The sequence below is a fragment of the Dipodomys spectabilis genome, unplaced genomic scaffold (genome assembly GCF_019054845.1).
Source record: "Dipodomys spectabilis isolate Male_0828 unplaced genomic scaffold, ASM1905484v1 ptg000054l, whole genome shotgun sequence".
In the NCBI taxonomy this organism is placed as follows: domain Eukaryota; kingdom Metazoa; phylum Chordata; class Mammalia; order Rodentia; family Heteromyidae; genus Dipodomys; species Dipodomys spectabilis.
This window is the reverse complement of record NW_024870731.1, coordinates 13,824,696-13,848,333: the sequence shown is the minus strand read 5'-3', so window position 1 is coordinate 13,848,333 and position 23,638 is coordinate 13,824,696. Positions and strand designations below refer to the sequence as shown.

At 42.7% G+C, this 23,638-nt stretch overlaps 1 protein-coding gene across 1 annotated transcript in view; it reads right to left on the bottom strand.

Moving 5' to 3' along the window:
* Window positions 1–23,638, bottom strand: part of Kat2b (lysine acetyltransferase 2B) — a 104,216-nt gene that overhangs the window by 26,706 nt on the left and 53,872 nt on the right. Inside the window, exons 4-7 of the mRNA XM_042679890.1 lie at window positions 17,168–17,260; window positions 14,193–14,374; window positions 7,357–7,548; window positions 3,553–3,659 (exon numbers count right to left, since the gene is read on the bottom strand). Of these exons, the coding sequence (XP_042535824.1) occupies window positions 3,553–3,659; window positions 7,357–7,548; window positions 14,193–14,374; window positions 17,168–17,260 (574 nt within the window). The remainder of the gene's footprint in view (window positions 1–3,552; window positions 3,660–7,356; window positions 7,549–14,192; window positions 14,375–17,167; window positions 17,261–23,638) is intronic.

Sequence of the window (23,638 nt, the reverse complement as noted above, 5' to 3'; positions counted from 1 at the left end):
TGTGGCCAGAAGCAGAGCAGACAGGGAAGATTCTGAGCAGGCACAGATCAAAGGGAGTTCTCACTCACAAAGCAACCCTCTCTGGAGGCCCTCAATAAGTGAACTAAGTGGACCCTGCTGAACAGCTTTGATGTTCCAAGCCCGAGGGAGGAAGCAGTGTTCATTCTCTGCTCATTCTTTCCCCAAGCCGGCGACGCTGAACACTAGCCCACGCCACAGGAGAGCACTTAGTGCTTGTTCTGGCTTCTCATGTCCTACAGGAGTCAGGAACTAGGCGTGGGAGTGGAACCCAATGCCATCTCATAGAAAATCTGGTCTAGGGCAACTTGTTAACCTTCTCTGATCTTCTATGTCCTCCAAGTAAAAGGGATATTAATTCTAGTTTCCTAGAGTTTGTCAGGAGGAAGTTTCAGAGGCAAAGTACTCTGACAGTATCTGTTATTGTTGTGGTGGTAAAACTGGGCCTCTGACCATCTAAGACTTGCATTCATATTAGAAATATGGACCTAGGGCAACATGAGTATGATATTACACAATAGTTCTCAGATATGCTTGCACATTCAAATCAACCGGCTGGGAAGGTGGCTTATTGGTAGAGTGCTCGCCTAGCATGCATGAAGCCTTGGGTTCAATTCCTCAGTACCACATAAACAGAAAAGATTGGAAGTGGTGCTGTGGCTCAAGTGGTAGAGTATTAGCCTTGAGCAAAAGAATCTCAGGGACAGTGCCCAGGCTCTGAGTTCAAGCCCCAGGACTAGCAATAAATAAATAAAATAAAATCACCTAAAGCTTTTAAAAAGTCCACAATGTCCAGCAACAACCCAGACTAAGAAAATCATGTTCTCTTATAGTGTCACAAATATCCATGGATGGTTCCATTGTACAGTCATGTTTCACTACCCAGAACAGGATACATATGGTCCAGTTTCTAGGAAAGATGGGCTCTGAGGGTTCACACCTTTAACTCCAGCTACTCAGGAAGCTGAAATCTGAGGACTGTGGTTCCAAGCCAGTCTGGACAGGAAAGTCCATGAGACTCTTATCTCCAAGTAACCACCATAAAGCTGGAAGGGGAGGTGTGGTTGAGATGGTAGATCACCAGCTTCGATCAGAAAACACCAAGAAAGAATGCAAGACCTTGAGTTTGAGGTTCTGAGTTTAAGTTCTAGTACTGGTACCCCACCCCACTCCCCTCCACACACACATACATACAAAAGATTGTAGGAATCTCTGAAAGAAGGGAGCTCTAGTGCTTGCTGGGGAACAGGTGAGGAATTAGGCAACTGAGGGAGAGGTGGCATCCGAATGCTAGGTAAGATCAGGACAAAGGTGAAGTGAATTGCACAGGTCCAAAGAGAAATACAGTGGACATCTCCAGGAACCACACAGTATGCCCAGTCAACTCTTGACTGTGCAGTTCTACAGAGGAGACAGCACTACACACACATAGACCTTAGCGCATACTAAGGGTTTTAAGCATAAGAAACATTAAATTATGACCTAAAGTAAAAAAAGACACAGGACAAGTTTGGTAGCAAACATTCAAACAAAACAGGTTTTGATTCAAATCAAAATACCTCATTCCCTAAGCACTGTGATTTACAGGGATTTGATTACATATATCCAAGGTTGGGCAATAGATTTTAAAATAATAATTAAACAAACATCTCAAATGTTTTTGCTGACCGAAAGTAATTGGACTCAAAAAACTATATACTATATGATCTCTTCCATTTGATATTCTGGAAGACTAGACTGCATCAGATAAAAGGTTGCCAGGGCTGGGGTAGAATGATGAATGCCCTACAAAGGGTACAGATGATCTGTCCAGAGTAATGCAACTGCACCATATTTGATAGTAATACCCAACTGTATATGCTTGCTAAAACTCATGGTAGCCTGGCACCTGTGGCATACATCTGTAATCCTGGCTACTCAGGAGGCTGAGATCTGAGGATCTCGGTTCAAAGTAAGTCTGGGCAGGAAAGTTTATGAGACTCTTATCCCCAGTTAACCACCAAAGGGACAGAAGTGTATTTGGGGCTCAAGGAGTAGAGTGCAAGTCTTGAGCAAATAGCTCAGGGACAGTGCCCAGGCCTGAATTCAAGCCCCAGTATCAGCACAAAAGAACAACAACAACAAAAAACATAAACCCCTGTGGCATACTAAGAAATGATGAGTTTTTATTTTTTAGATTTTTACATTTTAATTGTAAAGGTGATGTACAGAAGGGTTAGTTACATAAGTGAGGTAATGAGTAAATTTTCGTTTGAACAGTGTTACCCCATCTCTCATTCTCTCCAAGTTTTTCCCCTTCCAGCTTCCCTCTTCCCCAAGTTGTATAGTGCCTAGTGGGTTTCACAATGAGGTTTTAAAATAGTGAGATTATGCCTAAAATTCTTCTTAAGAATAAAATTACCTTTCCTGGATACAACCATCGCAAGTCAACATATTACCAATAACTAGAGTTCTCAAACAAAACAAAACAAAACACCCAAACCTTGATATCAAAGCGAAGACTTCTGTCTTGTGCCATCGCCAGCCATCAATTCATGTTCTGGTATTTCTACCAGGCTCCGTTGAGTGTGACTCATGCCAAAGGCAGGAACCATAATGATCAAAAAGGCAGCCGTCTCCTTCCCTTACAAGACGCCATTTGAAGCCACTGGCCAACTGGAGGGAACACTTCACATCCCTAGACCCAAGACCACTCTCTTCTCACTATGGCACCATTACCCTCATAGTAAATTTGTGCATGAAACAGACATCATGGATGAGTTAGACTGATTCCTAGATATATCCAGCCATTGGCTGGGCCTTTAAGTGGCTTCAGAAAGAGCCAGTGTTTGGCTACAAGGCTGAGCTGCCTGGCATTTTATACTTCCCATTAAACTGTAATGAGCAAGCCATGCCTTCCTGCACATACTACTATTTTAACTATTTAGTTCACTCCTGCACTTCGCATCCACAAAGACATAACTGCAAGATTTTGGTTTATACTCACTTTCTCCTCATTAACATTAATGCAAAGGAAGATTTGTGAAAATATTTGCCTTTGCGTTTTTGTTTCTTTTCCTAATGAAAAACCACAAATAAATGCAATGAGAGCTACAACTAACACTTCAGGTTGACCTTCGTAGCTGCTCTCTGAGATCTGTGAAAAGAAATTTGCCTATAGCCACGTACCAGTGGCTCATGCCTGGAGTCCTAGCTACTCAGGAGGCTGAGATCTGAGGATCACAGTTCAAGCCAATCAAGGCAGAGATTCTTATCTCCAATTAATCACCAAAAAAGCCAAAAGTAGAGGATGGCTCAGGTGTTTGAGCAAGAATGCTAAAGGATAGTACCCAGCTTCTGAACTCCAGTACTGGCACAAAGAAAAAGGAAAAGGAAACAGGAAGGAAGGAAGGAGGGAGGGAAGGAGGGAAGGAGGGAAGGAGGGAAGGAGGGAAGGAAGGAAGGAAGGAAGGAAGGAAGGAAGGAAGGAAGGAAGGAAGGAAGGAAAAGGAAGGAAGGAAGGAAGGAAGGAAGGAAGGAAGGAAGGGAGCTCACCTGTTTGGATTCCTAGCTGACTGGTTCTAGAAGAGACTGAGAGAAAATCCTGATCCCAAATGGGAGAGTTTTGACTATAAACTTCTTCTTCCAACATGGACAGAAACCTAGACACAAAAATAAAATCAAGATTAAAAAAAAAAACCTTAATGTATTACTAGAGAGGCAAAAGCCCTAGAGACATTTGACAATCCCCCTAACATTGGGGTCTGGTTTTCAATTCAGAAATATCCTAGAGAGTGTGAACTAAAATGATGACATCATTGGGCAGTTCTGGTCTCTTCTAAGACAGAAACACCTTCCCATACATTTATTTTGACTTATCACACATACACTGCAACACAATAAGTAGTGTTGGAAGGGGTTGATGTGCATTAATTTACCAGATTGTTATAAGGACAGTTGAAACAGAATCATTACTACATGCATTTTGCAGATGAAAAGGACCAAGTACAGAGAGGTTAAATAACTGTCAAATTCCCACCCTGAAGCCAGGTGCTGGTTGCTCATGACTATAATATTGGGGACTCAGGAGGCTGAGATCAGTGGATCTTGGCTCAGAGCCAGCTGGGGAAGTAAAGTCTAGAAAACTCTCCTCTCCAATTAACCACCAAAAAAAGCCAAAAGTGGAGGTGTAGCTCATGTGGTAGAGTCCCAGCCTCGAATGAAAAGGCAAATAGAAGCTTCCAGGTCCCAGAGTACTACTGCATACACACCAGTCCCAGTACTGGTGCACACACACACAAAAAAAATTGACAAATACAACAGTGAGGACAGAATTGTGACCAGCAATTCATTATTATTTTATCTTCTCACCATGTTATAAAGCAAAGTTTTGGGACCCATAAGTAACACCTGGAAATGCTGGTAGAAACAGACACTCAACCAAGTACTGGTGGTTCACATCTGTTATCCTAGCTACTGAAGAGGCCAAGATCTGAGGATCCAAGTGTGAAAGCTATCTAGAAAAATAAAACTCTATCACTAATAAGAGAACAAAAATCAGGACTGGAAGTATGGATCGAATAGAAGAGCATCAGCTATGACCAATTAACTGGCAAAAAGTTGGATTGGATAGATAAACTATAGAATCAACCTAGGTGCCCATCAAACGATGAAGAAATAACAAATGGGGGCTGGGAAGTTGGCTCAGTGGTAGAGCGCTTGCCTTGCATGCCTGAGGCCCTGGGTTCGATTCCTCAGCACCACATAAGCAAAAAGAAAAAAGCCGGAAGTGGCGCTGTGGCTCAAGTGGTAGAGCGCTAGCCTTGAGCTGAAGAGCTAAGGGACAGCGCTCAGGCCCAGAGTTCAGGCCCCACGACCGGACCCAAAAAAAAAAAAAAAAGAAATAACAAATGGGAAATAAGGATAAAGGAAAAAGATACTGGGAGATAGAGATAAGGGATAAAGAACATTCAGTAGACACATACAATGGAGTAGTATTCAATCCTAAAGAATGATCCAGGTGTGGTGGCTCACACCTGTAATTCCAGATGGCCATGAGGCAGACTTTCAGTTCAACCCCTCACTGTGTACACTAATAAAACACTGTTCAAAAAGAAGTGTACTCATTGCCTGACACATAACTGTAACCCCTCTGCACATCATCTTTACAATAAAATTTTAAAAAATAATTTTAAAAAAGTTGGATTGGAGGTGTGGTTGAAGTGGTACACTAGCCAGGACCAATTAATCAGCAAAACTGAACTGGAGATATGGCTAAAGTGCTAGAACATCATCTGTGACTGAAAAAGCCAAGCCAAAGTGTGTGGGCCTGAATCAAGCCCCAGTGCTGGCAGGAGAGAGGGAAGGAAGAAAGGAAGGACAGGAGGGAGGGAGGGAAGGTAGGTGGACAGGCAGATATTCAAGTCTCACCTAGGCTTATTGAGTTTCTTTCTCTAATACATAAATGAAAAATAGAAATATCTAAAAGTATTTCAGCGTACATTTTTCAAGCTGTACATTTACTTCTTTTAGAATGACACTGTGGGGCCTATTAACTCATACCCCACACTCAGGAGGCTGGGCTATGGAACAAGACCCATCTCAAAAAGATAAAACAGGGGCTGGGAAGGTGGCTCAGTGGAAGAGTGCTTGCCTTGCATGCATGAGGCCCTGGGTTCGATTCCTCAGCACCACATAAGCAGAATGGTGCTGTGGCTCAAGTGGTAGAGCACTAGCCTTGAGCTGAAGAGCTGAGGGACAGCGGCCAGGCTGTTTTGTTCAGACAAACCAAACAGGCTGGACACTGATGGCTCACACTTATAATCCTAGTTACTCAGGAGACTTAGATCTGAGGAACATGATTCAAAGCCAGCCTGCAGAGGAAAAGTCCGTGAGACTCTTATCTCCAATTAACCACCAGAAAACATGAAAGTGGACCTGTGGCTCAAGAGGTAGAGAGCTAGTGTTGAGCAAAAAGGCTCAGGGACAGTGCCCAGGCCTTGTGTTCAAGCCCCACAACTGACAAGAAAGATGGAAAGAAGGAAAGAAGAAGGAAAGAAGGAAAGAAAGAAAGAAAGAAAGGAAGGAAGGAAGGAAGGAAGGAAGGAAGGAAGGAAGGAAGGAAGGAAAGGAAGGAAGGAAGGAAGGAAGGAAGGAAGGAAGGAAGGAAGGAAGGAAGGAAGGAAGGAAGGAAGGAAGGAAGGAAGGAAGAGACAAACAACTAAAAAAAATGAAATACAGAAATCAGCCATTAGAAAATTGTAAATAATTTGTAGATTAGGGAGAGGAAGGCACTAGTTAAAGAAGAGAAAGCATACAAGGATAGAAAAGATGGGGGTCTGAACTTTGAACATGCATCAGAGAATCAGAGGCCCCACTGGGTCACTGGGTGCTGGGATGTGGGTCCTAACTCTCACCCAGAAACAGAGATCAAGACTCAAATAAGCACCGTCAGACCACAGTAAGTGTGATTCTACTGCCAGAGCTGTTGGTATAGATCCACAATGGTCTCAGATGTTGTCATATTTGATGAAAAAGGATTTAAGAGGAGAAGTAGGTGGTAGTTTTTACCCTACCATTAGTAGCAAAAGAAAACTCAATAGCATAAGCATGCCAAAACTATGGGTTGAAGGAACAAAACACACTATAATTAGCAAATATCTGCAAGATGCATTTGCTATGGGGGAAAAAAAACTTACTATGCAAAGTAATTAAGATTTCTCTTTTACTACCCTAATGTTGGGGTGGGAGGGTCCTTCTTTGTCCTTTGACCATTAACACAATGACAACTATCACATAAAAATATAAATGCCACTTATGTAGCAACTGTAATGGTGAAATAAGTAAAATGGCTTTAATATTTTGGAAAGGAATATATCTGAAAGACAGCCACTGAATATATTCGCATGCCCAGAAATCATACTATGACTTAGGGAGACTTTCAAACTTTGGCCTAAGTGCTTCAGAAAACACTAAAACATTCAGGTCACCCATTTCCCGTATTGGTTTTCTGGCAGTGGAGCTGTGACTCGAGTGGTAGAGTACCAGCCTTGAGAAAAAAAAAAAAAAGGAAAAAAAAGCTAAGGGACAGCGCCCAGGCTCTGAGTTTAGGGACACACCTAAAACAAAATGGAAGCTCACTATAGAAAATGGTCCATGTGTGGGGGGAAAGATGGGAGATGCTAAGAAAAGATTCATTGACGATTCACAAAGGGAGTCAGGGTCCTTTATCTCTCTCCTCTTTGGATGCTTTTCTGTCATTCTTGATTTTATTATTTATGCAATCTTTGGTATATGTATTTGGCAACCTCAAGTTGCTAAATGGAATCAACCCAACCACGTGGAGAGTTCTCCCCTTACTTTGGGAAATGTGTGAGGATTAGGGTTCGTTTCTCCAGAGGCAGTTTGTCCTTTTCCTGTCTTGCTTGTTCCAGGAGTTGTCGCCTCATAATGGTGAAAACTGAGCGAAGCAACGTTCTCCCGAACACCTTGGTGGTCTCGTACCGAGGTAGACTGTCACAGAACTGCGGCACATTGCAGTAACACAGCCATCTGCAACAAGAAGAGACAAGTACCGTCAAGACAAATACCGGACTCTAAACATGGCTAACCACAGCAGACAAAACCAAGTCTTCAGAGTGCTGATCCAAGATACTAGTCACTAGCTAGTGAAACTTGGGCTTAGATTCAACCCCTCCCCATCCCCCCCAACACACACACTAGTACTTAGAGCTGAGTCTATTGGGAACATCGGACTCTACCAGGCCGCAAGTCCTTGGATCCAATTACCACTTTGAAACTTAACTGACTACCTTGCTTTGGAAATTTTTATGTTCTTCAGTCTCTACTTCCTTACCTAGATAACAGGCACAATGATAGCATGTCACTGGGTTTGTGGATTGCTAAATCACCTGCATGATATGATTATGTTTAAAAAAAAACCAGAAAGTTGAGGAAAGAAGCTTTCCTTTGAGGAGAGAAGCAGAATCCCGCTACCTAGTCCCAAGTAAAATGTAAAGTTTCTTTAAGATGCCTGCTCAGCATTCATATATCACTATGGTCAGAAACTCAGTATAAATGCAGGAAGGAATAAGTTCCCACTGCCATGGTCCAAGTATGCTTTGCATTGACTCAGACTCAATGTCAAAAATGCACTTCCGCATTTTCACAGGGCTGGAGCAATGTCCAGAACACAGGGGGGCTCCTTAAGGGGTTCTTAGATCTTAGCACAGGGAGTATGTGGGCCACAGAAGCCGTTCAACTTAGAAAGCCCCTTCAGATATGACCACCTTCTTTGTGGAGAGGCATCTCCTAGAGATTCGAGTTCTATAAGAGTTCAGGACAGAGCAACATGCGATAATATACAACAGTACGAGTCATAGATGGTGGCCCCAAACCAGGGGAATCCTGTCAGGAAGGGGTATTATATAGATCCTTACTCCCTGAGACCAGACAGACACAAATCACCTTCTTCTACTCATTGGATCCTTTCCAAAAACTACCACCTCTCCTCATTTAAGAGGGAAAGCAACTGAGCCCAAGCTATTACAGGAAGCGCTTGATGAACTTTAACCCTGAGTAAAGAATGAAGCAATATTCATTGGCCTTGTTTTGGGTTTTGAGGTTTTTTTAAATCTTATTCTGTACATTACCCCTGTTTCCCTAGCTATTATGGTGGTTAGCGTTATTGCCTCTGCCTAAATTCACAATCTTAAAACCCTGCTAACCACTTCTATTTCTTCTCTCACCTCGTCTCTATTTTCTAACATCTAAATGTTTTATATTTATAATACTGAAGTGAGAATCCTAAGTGTTGTGTTGTATCCCGTCAACTCAGAAACAAGTATCTTCATAGCAAAAACAAAAAAAAAACCCTAGAAATAGAATTACTATACTATCTTCTGTAATTCAGAAAGTAACCATTTTCAAGCCAGGTAACTACCTAGCTACTCAGGAGGCTGAGATCTGAGGATAGTGCTTCAAAGCCAGGCCAAGCAGAAATGTCTATAAGACTCTTATTTATGACTCACACCTACATCTATATGCTGAATTAGAACCTAAAGAACATTTTCCCTCTGCTGACAGGTCCACAGATACCGGAGACCCTGAGACTAATGGTATTTCTGCTACAGAAATTATAGATCATAAATATTATCATGAAACTCATTCACTTTATCCAAAAGTACGTAAGAGGCCATTCATTCTTCACAGTGTGAAGGAAAACAGCACAGATTGATATTATCCAGTGAAATTGTTCAAATAACCAGTTCCCACTCATTTCCTCTGAGTCATTTTACAGACATCAACTTAGGCTTTTCAGCCTTGTTTTTATTTCTAGGATTAACCTTTTTTTATAATCTGTCAAGTACATAGTAGATAAGATAAGGAGACTGAGTCGATACCCATAATGGGGTGATATTGTTTTTAATAAACTGACATGGTAATTGCATGTCTTGGCACAAAGAAGGGCATGAGAATATGGGGCTGGGAAGGTGGCTCAGTGGTAGAGTGCTTGCCTTGCATGCATGAGGCCCTGGGTTCGATTCCTCAGCACCACATAAACAGAAAAAGCTGGAAGTGGCGCTGTGGCTCAAGCAGTAGAGCACTAGCCTTGAGGTGAAGAGCTGAGGGACAGCACCTAGGCCCAGAGTTCAGGTCCACAACCGGCAAAAAAGAAAAAAAAAAAAAATCTCATGGGATTTCCTATCTGGGCTGGCTTTGAACTGGGATCCTCCCTTCTCAGCCTCCTGAGTAGCTTGGAGTATTATAACAATGAGTCACAGGCACCTAGCTGATCCTTTTTAAGATGAAGTTTCACTAGTTGGCTAGGTAATAAAATCAGCCTTTCCCACAAAGAATCCAGTTTCACCCTATTATCATGCTAATGTTGAGCATGAGAAGTCTTAGGTTCCTTTGTTCTAACTGCCACCAGGGTGTAAATGATGAGCTGAGTCAATAGGAGATGCTGAGCTTCTCTTACCCATCAAGACAAAACCTCCAGGGGCCTGCAGCTTAAATAACATTAACTAGTGTTGACCCCTAGTATCAGGGAGACACCATGCTGGGGTGCTGTGTGGATTATAGCCATTTGCACATGGAGTCCTGGCAGTAAGTCTTCATTCTTCAAGGGAGCCTGACCCTCCTAACTTGTAGAGTTTGATCCTTCAGATGTGGCTATCCTCTACCTTCATTTTCTCATTTATTATTAATAGGGACTCTGGATTCTGTTCCACTAGAAATCAGCAGGTGTCAGAAGTCATCAGGACATATTCATTTCTGTTCCTCTTATCTCTTTTTCTTTTTTTTTTGGTCGGCCGTGGGGCTTGAACTCTGGGCCTGGGCGCTGTCCCTCAGCTCTTCAGCTCAAGAAGCTTGTGCTCTACCACTTGAGCTACAGCGCCACTTCCGGTTTTCTGGTGGTTTATTAGAGATAGGAGTCTCACGGTCTCTCCTGCCCGGGCTGGCTTTGAACCGCGATCCTCAGATCTCAGCCTCCTGAGTAGCTAGGATTACAGGCGTGAGCCACCAGCGCCCGGCTCCTCTTATCTCTTCACCATGGGCTGGCCACGGTTCCATCTTCAGAGTTGCCTCCAGATTCTGAGCTGTAAAATATTCTTCTTTCATCTTTCCACTCCCTATTATCTTAGCTTCTGACATGTGATATTCAAATAATTATACTCCCAATTCACTGTCCACTTAAGGCTGTAGCTTACCAGCCTGATCTCAGGAAGAACTGACTTAGAGAACAAGGCTGTGGGAGAAAATAATGAGTAGTATCTTCCTGAAGCTGTTGGGTCCCTGCTCCCACATGTCTGTGGAACCCAATGCTCAAAAGTCTTGACCGAAAAAATGGGAGGTCAAAGAAATGAGGAGATAAGGTCTCTCAAAAGTTCACTCAGCTAGGAAGACACGCAGCCACAAAACAAACCTAGTGATTCACAGCCTCGTTTGTTATTCCATAAGTATTTGTAAGTACAACTTAGTTCCTGACTAATTTCCAAATACTGTCCTATATTTTTATCCTGATTTTAATTTTTTTTTTTCCTGTCTGTCAGTTCTGGGGCTTGAACTAAGGGCCTGGGCACTGTCCTTGAGCTCTTTTACTCAAGGCTAGCGCTTTACCACTTTGAGCCACAACTCTACTTCTGATTGTTGAGTGGTTAATTGGAGATAAGAGTCTCACCAGGACTTTTCTGCCCAGGCTGGCTTCAAACTGTCATCGTCAGATCTCAGCCTCCTGAATACTGTACCTGGCTTGGTTTTTGGTGGTTGTTGTTGTTTGTTGTGTTGTTGTTGTTTTTAAGGTACTGGGGTTTGAATTTGGGGCATCGTGCTTGTTGGAATTGCTTGCTTAGACTGTACCACTTGAGTTATACCTCCAGCCTGGCTTTTTGCTGGTTATTTTAAAGGTGAAGTCTCACAGACTTTTCTGCCCAGACTGACTCTGAACCTCGATCCTCTAACTTTCAGTTCTATTAAGTGGCTAGGATTACAGGTATGATCCACTAGCTCAAGACTTCATCTTGATTTCTAGAATGAAGGCGTGTGTCTGCTGCTCCACATTTATGCTGTTTTCTCAATGCAGCAATCATTTTCTGGGTTATCAGTTGCAAAGGCATTTGGAGGTTTGGCTTTGACAAGATTCAACCTTGTCAATTGTTCATCTATAGGGTTAAAAGACCTATTTTTGAGAGATCTGCTATCTCTCATGAGAGTTATTGTGGCTAGGTGTCACTGGTTTCACCTATAACCCCAGCTACTTGGTATCTGCAATATATCACAAATACTGTTGTTTCTGCATGTGATCAATATTAAGAAATAATAACTACTGGGACTGGAAATGTAACTGGGGTAGAGTGCTTAGCCTGCATGTGCAAAGCCCTGCTCGGTCTCTACCACTACAAATAGAAATGCATGCATATGGAAACAAAGCTTTCAAAGGCCTTTTTTTAATAGGCTCACTCAGCACTGCAATTTGAACTCAGGGTTTTGCACTTGTTCCACTTGGACCATGTCTCCAACCATTTAAAAGTTACTGTCTGGGGATGACACTGTTCAAAAAGAAATGTACTTGGCAAAGCAACACATGAGGAAATGTTCACCATCCCTGGTTGTAAAGGAAATGCAAATAAAGACAACCTTAACATACCACCTTATCCCAGTCAGAATGGCCCACATCCTCAAGTCAGCCAAGGACAAATGCTGGAGGGCATGCAGAGAAAGAGGAACCCTATTACACTGCTGGTGGGAATGTACACTTATACAACCACTTTGGAAAGCAGTCTGGAGGGTCCTCAGAAAGCTAAAGATTGACCTCCCTTATGACCCAGTCATACCACTTCTAGGCATCTATTCTGAACAACAGGAACCAGGATACAAGGACACATGCACCTCCATGTTTATTGCAGCACTGTTCACAATAGCCAGGATATGGAAACAACCCAGATGTCCCACCACAGATGAATGGATCCAAAAACTGGTATCTATACACAATGGAATATTATGCAGCCATTAGAAAGGACAAAATAATGGCTGGAGCTAGAAGAAATCATGTTGAGCGTGGTAAGCCAAGAGCAAAGAGACAGAGACAAACTGCACATAGTCTCCCTGATAAGTGGATGTTAAATCCAAAACGTAAGGTGATACATCAAAATTAACAAGGCTGAAGAAACAAAGGACTTCCACTCATCTGGTCGAATCACTACTAAATAACCTCATGCTGCTGATCACATATATGATATATATGTGCACACCGGAGGGAAACTAGGATTAGGACACAGAACTAGAGGGAATCAGGGAAAAACATACAACAGCAGGACCCATCAGCTACACTGGACATTGACCAAAATGAACTAAGCAACTCAATGGCAGCGATAGGAGGGAGGGAACCAGTGGGAAAGAGGGAACAGCTGACAAGATGCAAAACAACAGAAATGTACATATCACCCGATGTGGAAGAAATAACTATCGCAAAGCTCCTAGAACTCACAAATGTTATAGAGCACGATAGACAATTTGCCCCATGAAAGTTAGAATGTGTTCGTGACTTTAACTAAGCATCACTATCCCACAATACTGTGAAATTTGGGAAGTTATGTAATCACTTAATCACAATAAAGAATTTGGAAAAAAAATAAGAATACAGATTACTTAACTCTTGGAGCTTCACAAATGCATTACTATTATAAAATCCTTTTCAAATGTCAAGTGTCATGTAACTACTTGGTCGTAAAGTATTTGATTAGTATGCCAACTACACTATTGACACTGAATGCTCTCTTAAATATGGAATGCATTATTGGATTTCCTAAGCAATAAACAAGTTTGTTTTGTTAAAAAAAAAAGAAATGGGAAGGGAGGGAGGGAGGGGATGGTAGGGGGAAAACAATGGAGGGGGTAACAATGTTCAAGAGGAAGTGTACTCATTACCTCACTCATGTAACTGTAACCCTCTGTATAGTATCTTTACAATAAAAAAAAAGAAAGAAATGTACTCATTACCTGACTTATGTAAGTGTAACCCCTCTGTACATCACCTTTATGACAATAAAAAAATATAAAAGTTACTGTATGTGTGTCGTGTGACATTCACACATGTGTAATCTTTCAATTCAAGCTGGGCATGTAGCACTCACTTGCAGTCTTAGCATCTAGGAGGTTAAAGTAGGAAGATCATATCTTTGAGACACCAACCTGAGCACATCTCAAGATTCCTCACAGAAGAGGAAGAAATGGAGGAAGACAAGGAGGAGGACAAAGAGGAAGAGAAGGAAGAGAAGGAGGAGGAGTAGAAGGAAGTGGAAGAGAGGAGGAGGAGGAAGGGGAGGAGGAGGAAGAAGAAGAAGAAAGTGTTAGGAATGAACATGAATAAAGTACTTTATATACACATACGGAATTTTTAAAGATGAAATCTCAAGTCACTCTAGCCCCTTCTCAAGCGGTCACTCTAGTGTTTACAAGTGCCACCTGAGGAAACAATCATATTGGATGGCATAGGTCTGGATGGAGGATCTCCATTCGTGACCCTTAGAACACTGTGACAGGAATGGAAAGCTTCATTATACAAACATCTGTCCAAATGGCTGGAATCACCATCATAACTGGACAACCTTCCACTCACAGAGGAACACAGTAATTTCCTGTCTGTTGCATGCTCTGTGAGGCCGCTGCGGGCGAAGGGTTCATCACCAGCTTACCTTGTGTAGTTTTCTTTGTATCCAGAAATGTCATCATTGGGAGAGCGCAGTCGGCGCTGAGACGGCGCCTCCAGATGCCAATAGTTGATGCGGTTTAGGAACATCTTTGCCAACTCAATGATTGTTTGCCTTTCTTTGGAGGGCAGGTGGCTGAATTTGTACTGTACAAAGTTATTCACACCCTGAAACGGAGAGCAAATTATTCTTGAAGCTATGCAATCACATGATTCTAAACACCTGCGTCTATAACCAGCATCTATAACCACTGGGGTTATCACTAAAGAACAGATTTTTTTTTTTTTTAATTCACCAAGTTTTCTCCTCTGGCCTTGAAAGGAAACAACTATGTCCTGAGAGAATCGTGCCCGAGGTCAGTGTAGAAAAGAGATCAAGATAGAAAAAACTAGGAGTGGTTATTCTGTGTTTGCTTCAATCCTGAGGCATTAATGCAAAAATAAAAACCATGAACTATCTGGGCACTAGTGGCTCACACCTATAATCCTTGCTACTCAGGAGGCTGAGCTCTGAGGATTGCAGTTTGAAACCAGACTAGACAGAAAAGTTGGTGAGACGCTTATCTCCAATTAACCACCAAAAAAAACCTGAAAGTGGAGCTGTGGTAAGTGGAAGAGCACCAGACTTGAATAGAAAAGCTAACGAACAGCACTCAGGCCCTGAGTACAAGCCCCAGTACAATCTTTTAAACAATAAATTGCTGGGCACCAGTGGCTCATGCCTATAATCCTAGCTACTCAGAAGGCTGATATCTGAGGATCATGGTTCAAAGCCAGCCTGGGTAGGAAAGTCCATGAGACTCTTATCTCCAATATACCACCAAAAAAAAAAAAAAAAACGAAATGGCACTGTGGCTCAAGTGGTAGAGTGCTCACCTTGAGCTGAAGAGCTGAGAGATGGTGCCCAGGCCCAGAGTTCGAGCCCACAACCGACAAAAAGAAATAAAAGTTAAAAAAATAAATTATAGCTCTTCGGAAGAATAAATCCTACTACCAGCAGAGTCATTCACATATAATGCAGTTCTTGGATAATTATAAAGCTTTTCTTTGTAAAAAATTTAATCAGAATTTTATCTTCTGCTGAACTAAACAAAATTTCTAGCCAGGCATGGTGACACACATCTGTAGTTCCAGAACTCAGGAGGTGAAGGCAAGGAGAGTCTAGCTCCAGGTCAGCCTAAAGTACATAGCTTCTCTCAAGAAAATTTAAAAAAAAAAAAAATAATAAGAAAAGGAAAAAAAAAGAACGTTAAAACCAATACATAAATAAATAAACAAACCACACCTACCCATGAACTGAACCACTACAAATTTAAAACTTTATTATTAATCATATCAGAAGAAAAAAAAATCTTATACCAAGTTAAGCACTTTTTCTTTCCTTTTTTTTGTTGTTTGGGGAGGGGGAGGGTCTGGTCGTGGGGCCTGAACTCTGGGTCTGGGCGCTGTACTTCAGCTCTTCAGCTCAAGGCTAGCACTCTACCACTTGAGCCACAGCACCACTTCCGGCTTTTTTTTTCCTGCTTATGTGGTGCTGAGGAATCGAACCCAGGGCCTCATGCATGCAAGGCAAGTGCTCTACCACTAAGCCACCTTCCAAGCCCCTAAAGCACTTTTTCAAACAAAGCTGTGGTTGAGTACCAGTGGCTCATGCCTGTAATCCTAGCTACTGGAGAGATTGAGATTTAGAGGGCTGAGGTTTGAGGCCCACCTAGGAAGAGACTCCATTTCCAAAATAAGCAGAGAAAAGCTGCTTTGGGGAGACAAGAGTGGGAGCCAAGGCTCCAGTTGAACAACCCAAAGGTCCTAATTTCAAACTCCCAGTACTAGCACCAAAAAAGAAGGAAAAAAATGTATCAATCCAGGAGCTGAGGGTGTGGGTGGCTAGAAAGCACTTCCCTAGCCTAAGTGAGGCCCTGTGTTCAATCTGTAGCACCACAAAAAAAGGCGGGGGAGGGAGAAGGGAGAAGAGGAAGAAAGAAAGAAGAAGGGATGAGGAAGGGAAAGAGAGAGGGAAGGAAAGAAGGCGAGAGGGAGAGAAAAAGGGAAGCTGGGAGTGAAGGAAAGAGGGAGAGAAGAAGAAATTCAGTCCTAAGTGTTTTGAGATTCACCAAACAAGGATTAAAATAACCATGCATCTTCCCACAACACATAACAGAAAACATCTACACATTTAACCTGACTTTCTGTGTAAAGTGGCTCCCTTCCCAGAATCATAATGGGGCAGAAAGTCAATTTCTAGCAGCAAATGCTCCTTTCTTGTTTTACTCTTTCTGCTAGACTTACATTTTTCACATTACCACTACATTCACTCAGTAGGATTTTTTTCAGACAGTGGCAAACAAAAGGAACAAAGACAAATTTGAGACATGGACAAGAAGAAAAAGTTCTTACTAATTGCTGGGTCTTTGTAATTTATTTTCTTTCCCAGACACCTACTGAAGTCTAAGTCTATAAGAACTTGAACAACTTAAAGCGAGGTCTGTATTTGTGATCCAAGATAATTTCTACAGATTTGGTGAACATCTCCAAACTAGGATGGAAAATGGAAGATAAAAATGTATAGAGAAATGGACAGAGAGAAGGCTAAGATCTTTACCCTAGAGATGTATCTCAGAGGTATTTTTAGCATACGCAAGGACCTGAGGTAACTTCCCAGCACTATACAAAGAAAAAGAAAGGGAAAAAAAAAACTGTAGCATTAGACCAAAAAACAGCTTCTTAAACCAGTTGCTGGTGGCTTGTGCCTACAATCCTATCTACTCAGGAGGCTGAGCTCTGAGAAGCACGGTCCAAAGCCAGCCCTGGCAGGTAAATCCATGAGACTTTTATGTCCAATTAACCACCAAAAAGCTGGAAGTGGAAGCTCCAGCCCTGAGCAAAAAGCTAAGGGCCATTGTTCAGGCCCTGAGTTCAGGACCCAAGGGTGACATAAAACAAAACAGCTTCTCATCTTTTTACCTGCTCAATACTGGGTTTTTCAAATGGGGGCTTCTTCTCCAAGGATCCTTCAACCACAGGTTTTCCTCTTTGTAAAATAGACTTTCTCAAGAGCTGCAAAGGAATCATTTTTTAAAATTAATTCTCTCTCATTTGCACACACAGCCTTTAAAGAAGTTATCATATTCTATTTATCATAACCATATGTCAATAAATCCTTAAATCAAAAAGGCAAGCTATCAGATAATGCAAATGTGTCTTCATGCCCATAACCACAGCTACAACGTGCCAGATATTTTTTAAGGATCTGAGCAGCCTAGAGAACCCAGGACAAAGTACCAGATGCCCTACCAGGCACCACTAGTCTGCTGAAGCTGCAGCTTGGAGTATTGTCTCCCTTAGACACTGAAAAAAGTAGGATTCTCTTCAGAACACAAGGATCAAGATGCATTGTACTTACACACTGACAAGGTGAACTGAAACCCCTTTATTCCACAACTACTTAAAGATAATAAATAATCATGATGATGATGGTGGTGGTGGTGGCGGCAGGAAGAGGAGTTAACTACAGCAGCTGTATGTCTTATGCATAACCCAAGGCCCCAGCTCAGGCCCAGCCAGGTTGGAAAGGGAGATATTGCAAGGCCTCCGGAAGCAACATTGACTGTAGCCGTCTATTTTCATTTCTCCTCCATCTGCAGAAGGCAGGCCAAGTGTTCTGGCATCTCTTGATACCCACAAAACAAAATCGCTGCTCTTAATTCCTGCCACTGGAATTTAGAGCCCTCTGAGAGGAAATAAAGAAAAGGGAACACAGAACCACTTACCAAGGACTAAGTTGAAAATAAGTTTGAAATTGAAATGCTTTTCCTTCAACCTTAGCTTGAGCATGCTATATGCCTGTCACAAGATGGCCCTGTACCTATGTAGATCTTCCACTCTTTTTCCCATTTGCTGCCCTTTTAATAAAAATGAAACAAGCACACCATTTTCTCCGGAGCAAAAGGAAACTGATGAATCCTCAGGTTAAAAAATGACCAGACACAGCCAGGCCTGGTGGCTCATACTGCTAATCCTAGGGAGGTGAGCTCAGATAAGTGAGGTTCAAGGCCAGAGCTGCAGAAGAGTTCACAATACTTCATCTTCAATCAGAAAAATGCCAGACTGGAGGCATGACTTAAGTGGTACAGCATGAGCCATGAGTAGAAAGGGCTGGATTTGAATGAGAGCTTGAGGCCCTGAGAACTTAAGACTCTGAGTTCAAGCTACAGAACTGGGAGGAAGGGAGAGGAGGGAAAGGGAGGGGAGAGGAGAGGAAGGAAGGGGAGAGAAAAAGACAGAAAAAATTAAAAAAGAATGCTCAGATGCACCACAGAGCTGTGTCCTACAACGACCTAAACTCCTAGCAGTATCTTAAGCTATGAAGACAGAACCCTTACCAATCCCTCTTGTGTTTTCTGTCCATCTTTACAAAAGGTAAATTTGCAAAGAAGATAAGCACTGTATGTGTTCTTAAGAACATATAAAGGTGAGAGTTGGGAACGTGGTTCAGTGGTTGAGTGCTTGCCTAGCAAGCATGAAGCCCTGGGTTCAATTCCTCAGTACCATATAAACAGAAAAGGCCTGACATGGGGCTGTGGCTCAGGTGGTTGAGTGCTAGCCTTGAGCAAAAGAAGCTCAAGGATAGTGCCCAAGCCTTGAGTTCAATCCCCAGGACTGGCAAAAAAAAAAGAAGAAAAGAAAAAGAACATATAAAAACAAATCATCACATTTAATTGTAAGTAATTCTTGGTGCCAGTTTTTTTTTTTTTTTCTGAGTTAAACATGACCACTTAGGAACCTGGCCCAAGTTTTGAATTTGGAAATAAAATGATGTGAGGTGGGGAGGTATTTAACTCAATGTATCCATCTACAAAATGACAAAGCATAAACCTACAAGCATCTTATTTTTATTTTCTGAACTTCAAATGGCTGTACCAGGGATTACAACTTAATATGTCCATCTAAGCACCCAGTGCTTCTTGATCAGTTTCCCCTTACACCATCTCCCGCCCCCATCCCATCTATTCCTTCCCCTCAGACTTATTTCTCATTCAACATATTAAGAGAACACATTAATCTTAGTTCAAGGCCCGCCTGGACTACAAAGTGAGATCTTTAAGTGAGATCTTGGGTTCATCTATAACCCTAGCTACTCAGGAGGCTGAGATCTGAGTCACAGTTCAAGGACAGCTGAGGCAGAACGAAAGTCCATGACACTCCTATCTCCTTTAACCACCAAAAAGCTGAAAGTGTAGGTTGTTCCAAGGCTCTAACTTGTTATCTTAGCTATAAAGGAGACCGGGATCTGAAGGTTGAGGTTGAAAGCCAGCCCAGGCAGGAAATTCCATGAGCTTCTTGTCTCCAATTAACCACCAAAAAACCCGGAAGTGGAGCTGTGGCTCAAACGGTAGAGCACTAGCCTTGAGCACAAAAGCTCAAAGACAGAGCCCAGGCACAGAGTTTAAGCCCCAGGATTGGCACATGCAAGCATGCATACGCATACACACACACACACACACACACACACACACACACACACACACACACACACAAAGCTGACTGGAAGCAGAGCTGTGGCTCAAGTGGTAGAGCACTAGCCTTGGGTTAAAAAACTAAGGAACAGCATCCTGGCCCTAAGTTCAAACCCAAGTATTGGCACACCAAAAGAAGGACGGGGGGGGGGGGGGGGGGGGTGCGGGGGGGGGTGGAGAGAATAAAGTATAGTTTGGATTATGTTCTTCGAAGCAAATATAGTATGTAGTTACACTGTTATTTAATCATAGAGTAGGAAAGAAACAGAGAAAAAATAAACTCCTAAGCAGGGCAAAGCTTTCTGGCCTGCTTGGCTGGCTAGGAACCAAGGAGGCTGGGAGGATGGAAAGGCTGACACCACCTTCGCTTCCAGAGGGCAGAGGAGCTGCCAGGAGCTTGGGGCCAACACAAATCATAGCTGCAGCCATGCAGACCTTGTTTTCCAACTAAGATCTTTTCCCAAAGAAGCTCTAAATAGTAAGACGCTGCCAGGCTTCAATCTGATGACTCAGGCCAGGCCTCACAGCCATGTCAACAAGCTATCACCTGGAGTGGTCCGGTGGCTGCTGATGGCTGTGGGAATTCAGCTCCCTCCCCGCCTCTCTCCTCTCTCTCTCTCACTCTAATAACTTTCCAAAACTTAAAAACTAGAATGCCCCCTTCTAGTCTTGTCTTCTATCCACCTCCAAACCCCTATTAGTACAATAAAGAAAAAAAAATAGCTAATGAAACAAGAGGAAAAAGTATAGATCAAATAATAATAAGTTCAGGAAAAGAAAAACCCTATAGTAACTAGATACAGAATTTGTACTGAGATTCACAGCAACCAAGGCAAAACATGAAGCTCAATAAGAAACTTAATTATGACTTGTCCTATAAAAATCATCATCAGAGGGCTGAGGAGGAAGCTCAGGAACTAGTTCCTGACCTATTCAGTAATAGGTTCAATGCCCGCTGCTGTAAGGTGGGCAATACTGTAAGGTGCCAGAAGGGAGGGGAGGGGAGTAGAGGGGAGAGGAAATAAAGAGAAAAGAAAGCTAGAGTCCCAAACACCTCATGGAAGTGCCTGTATCTAACCATACCTGAAGCTTCATAAGTTTCCAGTAAGGTGAGCTCCTCACAAAAAAAGGAGCAGGGGGTGTTCTTTGCATTAGTTTATTTGCAGGTGACTCATAAATTGTTCAGCAAAATAGACATTCAAAAAAAAAAACAAACACTTCTCTACCTTGTAGCCTCCTATTTCTCTAGTACATGCCTATAATTCTAGCTACTCAGGAGGCTGCAATCTGGAGGGTCTTGGTGCTAAGGCCAGTTCAGACAGTAAAATTCACTAGGCTCCATCTTCAAAATAACCAGCTAAAAAGCAAAATTGGAGGTACAGCTGAAATGGTAGACACCTACCTGCCAAGGTTTAAGGGCTTGAGTTAAAACTCCAGTACCAAGGAAAGAAAGAGAGAAGAGGGGAAGGGAAGGGGGAGAAAAGGAAGGAGGGAAAGAAGGAAGGAAGGAAGGAAGGAAGAAGGCAGGCAGGCAGGCAGGCAGGCAGGCAGGAAGGCGGGCGGGTGGGCCGGAAGGAAGGAAGGAAGGAAGGAAGGAAGGAAGGAAGGAAGGAAGGAAGGGAGGAAGGAAGGAAGGAAGGAAGGAAGGAAGGAAGGAAGGAAGGAAGGAAGGAAGGGAGGGAGGAAGGAAGGAAGGGAGGGAGGGAGGGAGGGAGGGAAGGAAAGGAAGAAAGGAAAGGAAGAAAAGAAAGAAAGGAAAGGAAGGAAAGAAAGAAAGGAAGGAGGGAAAGAGGGAGAGAGGGAGAGAGGGAGGGAAGGAAAGAGGGAGAAAGGGAGGGAGGGAAAGGAAGAAAAAAAGAAAGAAACAAAGAAGAAAAAAGTAATAGATATGAGGTGAAGTTCAAGTACATCACATTCATGATGGAAAAATTACAATGAACAATGAAGACCCTTTGTACAATTAATTTATGTTAACAAAAATTTTGAGAAATGACTTCTCAATTTTTATAGAAAACTTACCCATTAAAAAAATTACAATGATTCTCGATCAATGTCATCCTCCTACAGTCCCTCCCCTTCCCCCCCTCCCCCACCCTTGCCGTTTTTCTCCCCACCATCCCACCCTCAGGTCATATAGTTAATTTTTACATAACGTATATTGGATATGATAGAACTGCATTTGCATTGTTTTCATAACCTGACTTACAGAATTGTGTCATCTTTGCACAACTATTTAATAATTTTAAAAAAATTATAGGTTGGGCACCATTGGCTCAGGCTTGTTATCCTAGCTAGTCAGGTGGCTGAGATCTGAGGACTGTGGTTTGAACCAGCCCCAGCAGGAAAGTCCACAAGATTCTTCAATTAACCCCCAAAGAGCTGGAAGTGGATCTGTGGCTCAAGTGGTAGCGTACTCGGGAGAGTGCCTAGGCCTTAGGATTGGGCTGCTGAGAATGTAGCCTTAGAGTGCTTGCCTAGCATACATGAAGCCCTGGGTTCCATTCCTCAGTACCACATAAACAGAAAAAGCCAGAAGTGGTGCTGTGGCTTAAGTGCTAGTCTTGAGCAAAAAGAAACTCAAGGACAGTGCCCAGGCCCTGAGTTCAAGCCCCAGGACTGCCCCCCACTCCCCCCCCCAAAAACAGACCTAGGATGGGCACAAATATACACATAAAAAAATACAACACATCTCTTACTTCTTTTTTTTTTTCTTGTTAGTCCTGGGCTTTAACTCAGGGCCTGGGCACTGCTTCTCAGCTGCTTTTGCTCAAAGCAAGCACTCTACCACTTGAGCCACAGCACCACTGCCAGCTTTTTTGAGTAGTTAAGTTTCCTGCCCTTGCTGGCTTCAAACCATGATCTTCAGATCTCAGCCTCCTAAGTAGCTAGGATTACAGGTACAAGCCATCAGAGCCCAGACACATCTCTCATTTCTTTATTTTTTTAACCTACTCTTTTTTAAAATTATCTTTAATTAAAGAGATTTCAATTCAACAAATCAGTTTATAAGTATGTATCTTGATCCATGTGACTCCTTCTACCATTCCTCTCCATCCTGGCTTTCCAACCCCACTCATCCCTTCAATTTACCTGGTTCCATTCTCACATATGTACATTGAGCATTATGACTCTTATTTCTCCACCCTTCTATCTATAATCATCTGTTCTCCCTCCAAAATTTAAAAAAAAAAACATGTTTCAACTCCCCGATATTCAATTTATTAACTGTCCACTATACACAACACCTCTTATCTAAAGAGGCAAACTTTCCAGGCAAGGTGGTATACGTCTATAATCCCAGCACTTGGGAAGTGGAGAGAAGAGATGGAGGTCAGCCTAGGTGGACTTTAGAGCAAGACCAAGTCTCAAAAGACAAACAAATAAAAGAGGCAAACTTTCCTTGGCCATAAATTCTGAGTGGTTGTGTTTAACTCTCTGACATCCTTAGAAAGGTTACACAATACAGTCTCATTTCCACGCCCTCAATGGCAGCTCTGTTGGTTGTTTTCATGATCCTCCTCTTGGCTTCCTTTATGAACCTATTTTGGCAAGCTGAAGTTTTCTGTCCATCTCGCTACCAAAGTCCCTCTCACACCAGAGTGTGAGTAGAAGCTTGAGGAGATGCAGATGTGTGGGCAATACTGAGCCACTGTGACCCTCACAGACAGCAGGAGAACCTGGCAGACAGGCAGCTCCGAGGAGAGACAGCACTGAGTGACTAGGGTCAGCCAGGCTCAGAGGACAGCGGGTAACATGCCAAGACCATGCTGGAAAGTCATAAGTGAAGACAGAGCTCACTGGACTCCACCATGCTGGTTTGGTCTTCCTGCATCACCCTGTGCTTGCCTGAGACCCAGTCTGGATATTGTTCCACCTGCCTGGAAGGTGTCTGCCCAGTCCCTGGCAGAGATGGGGCCTA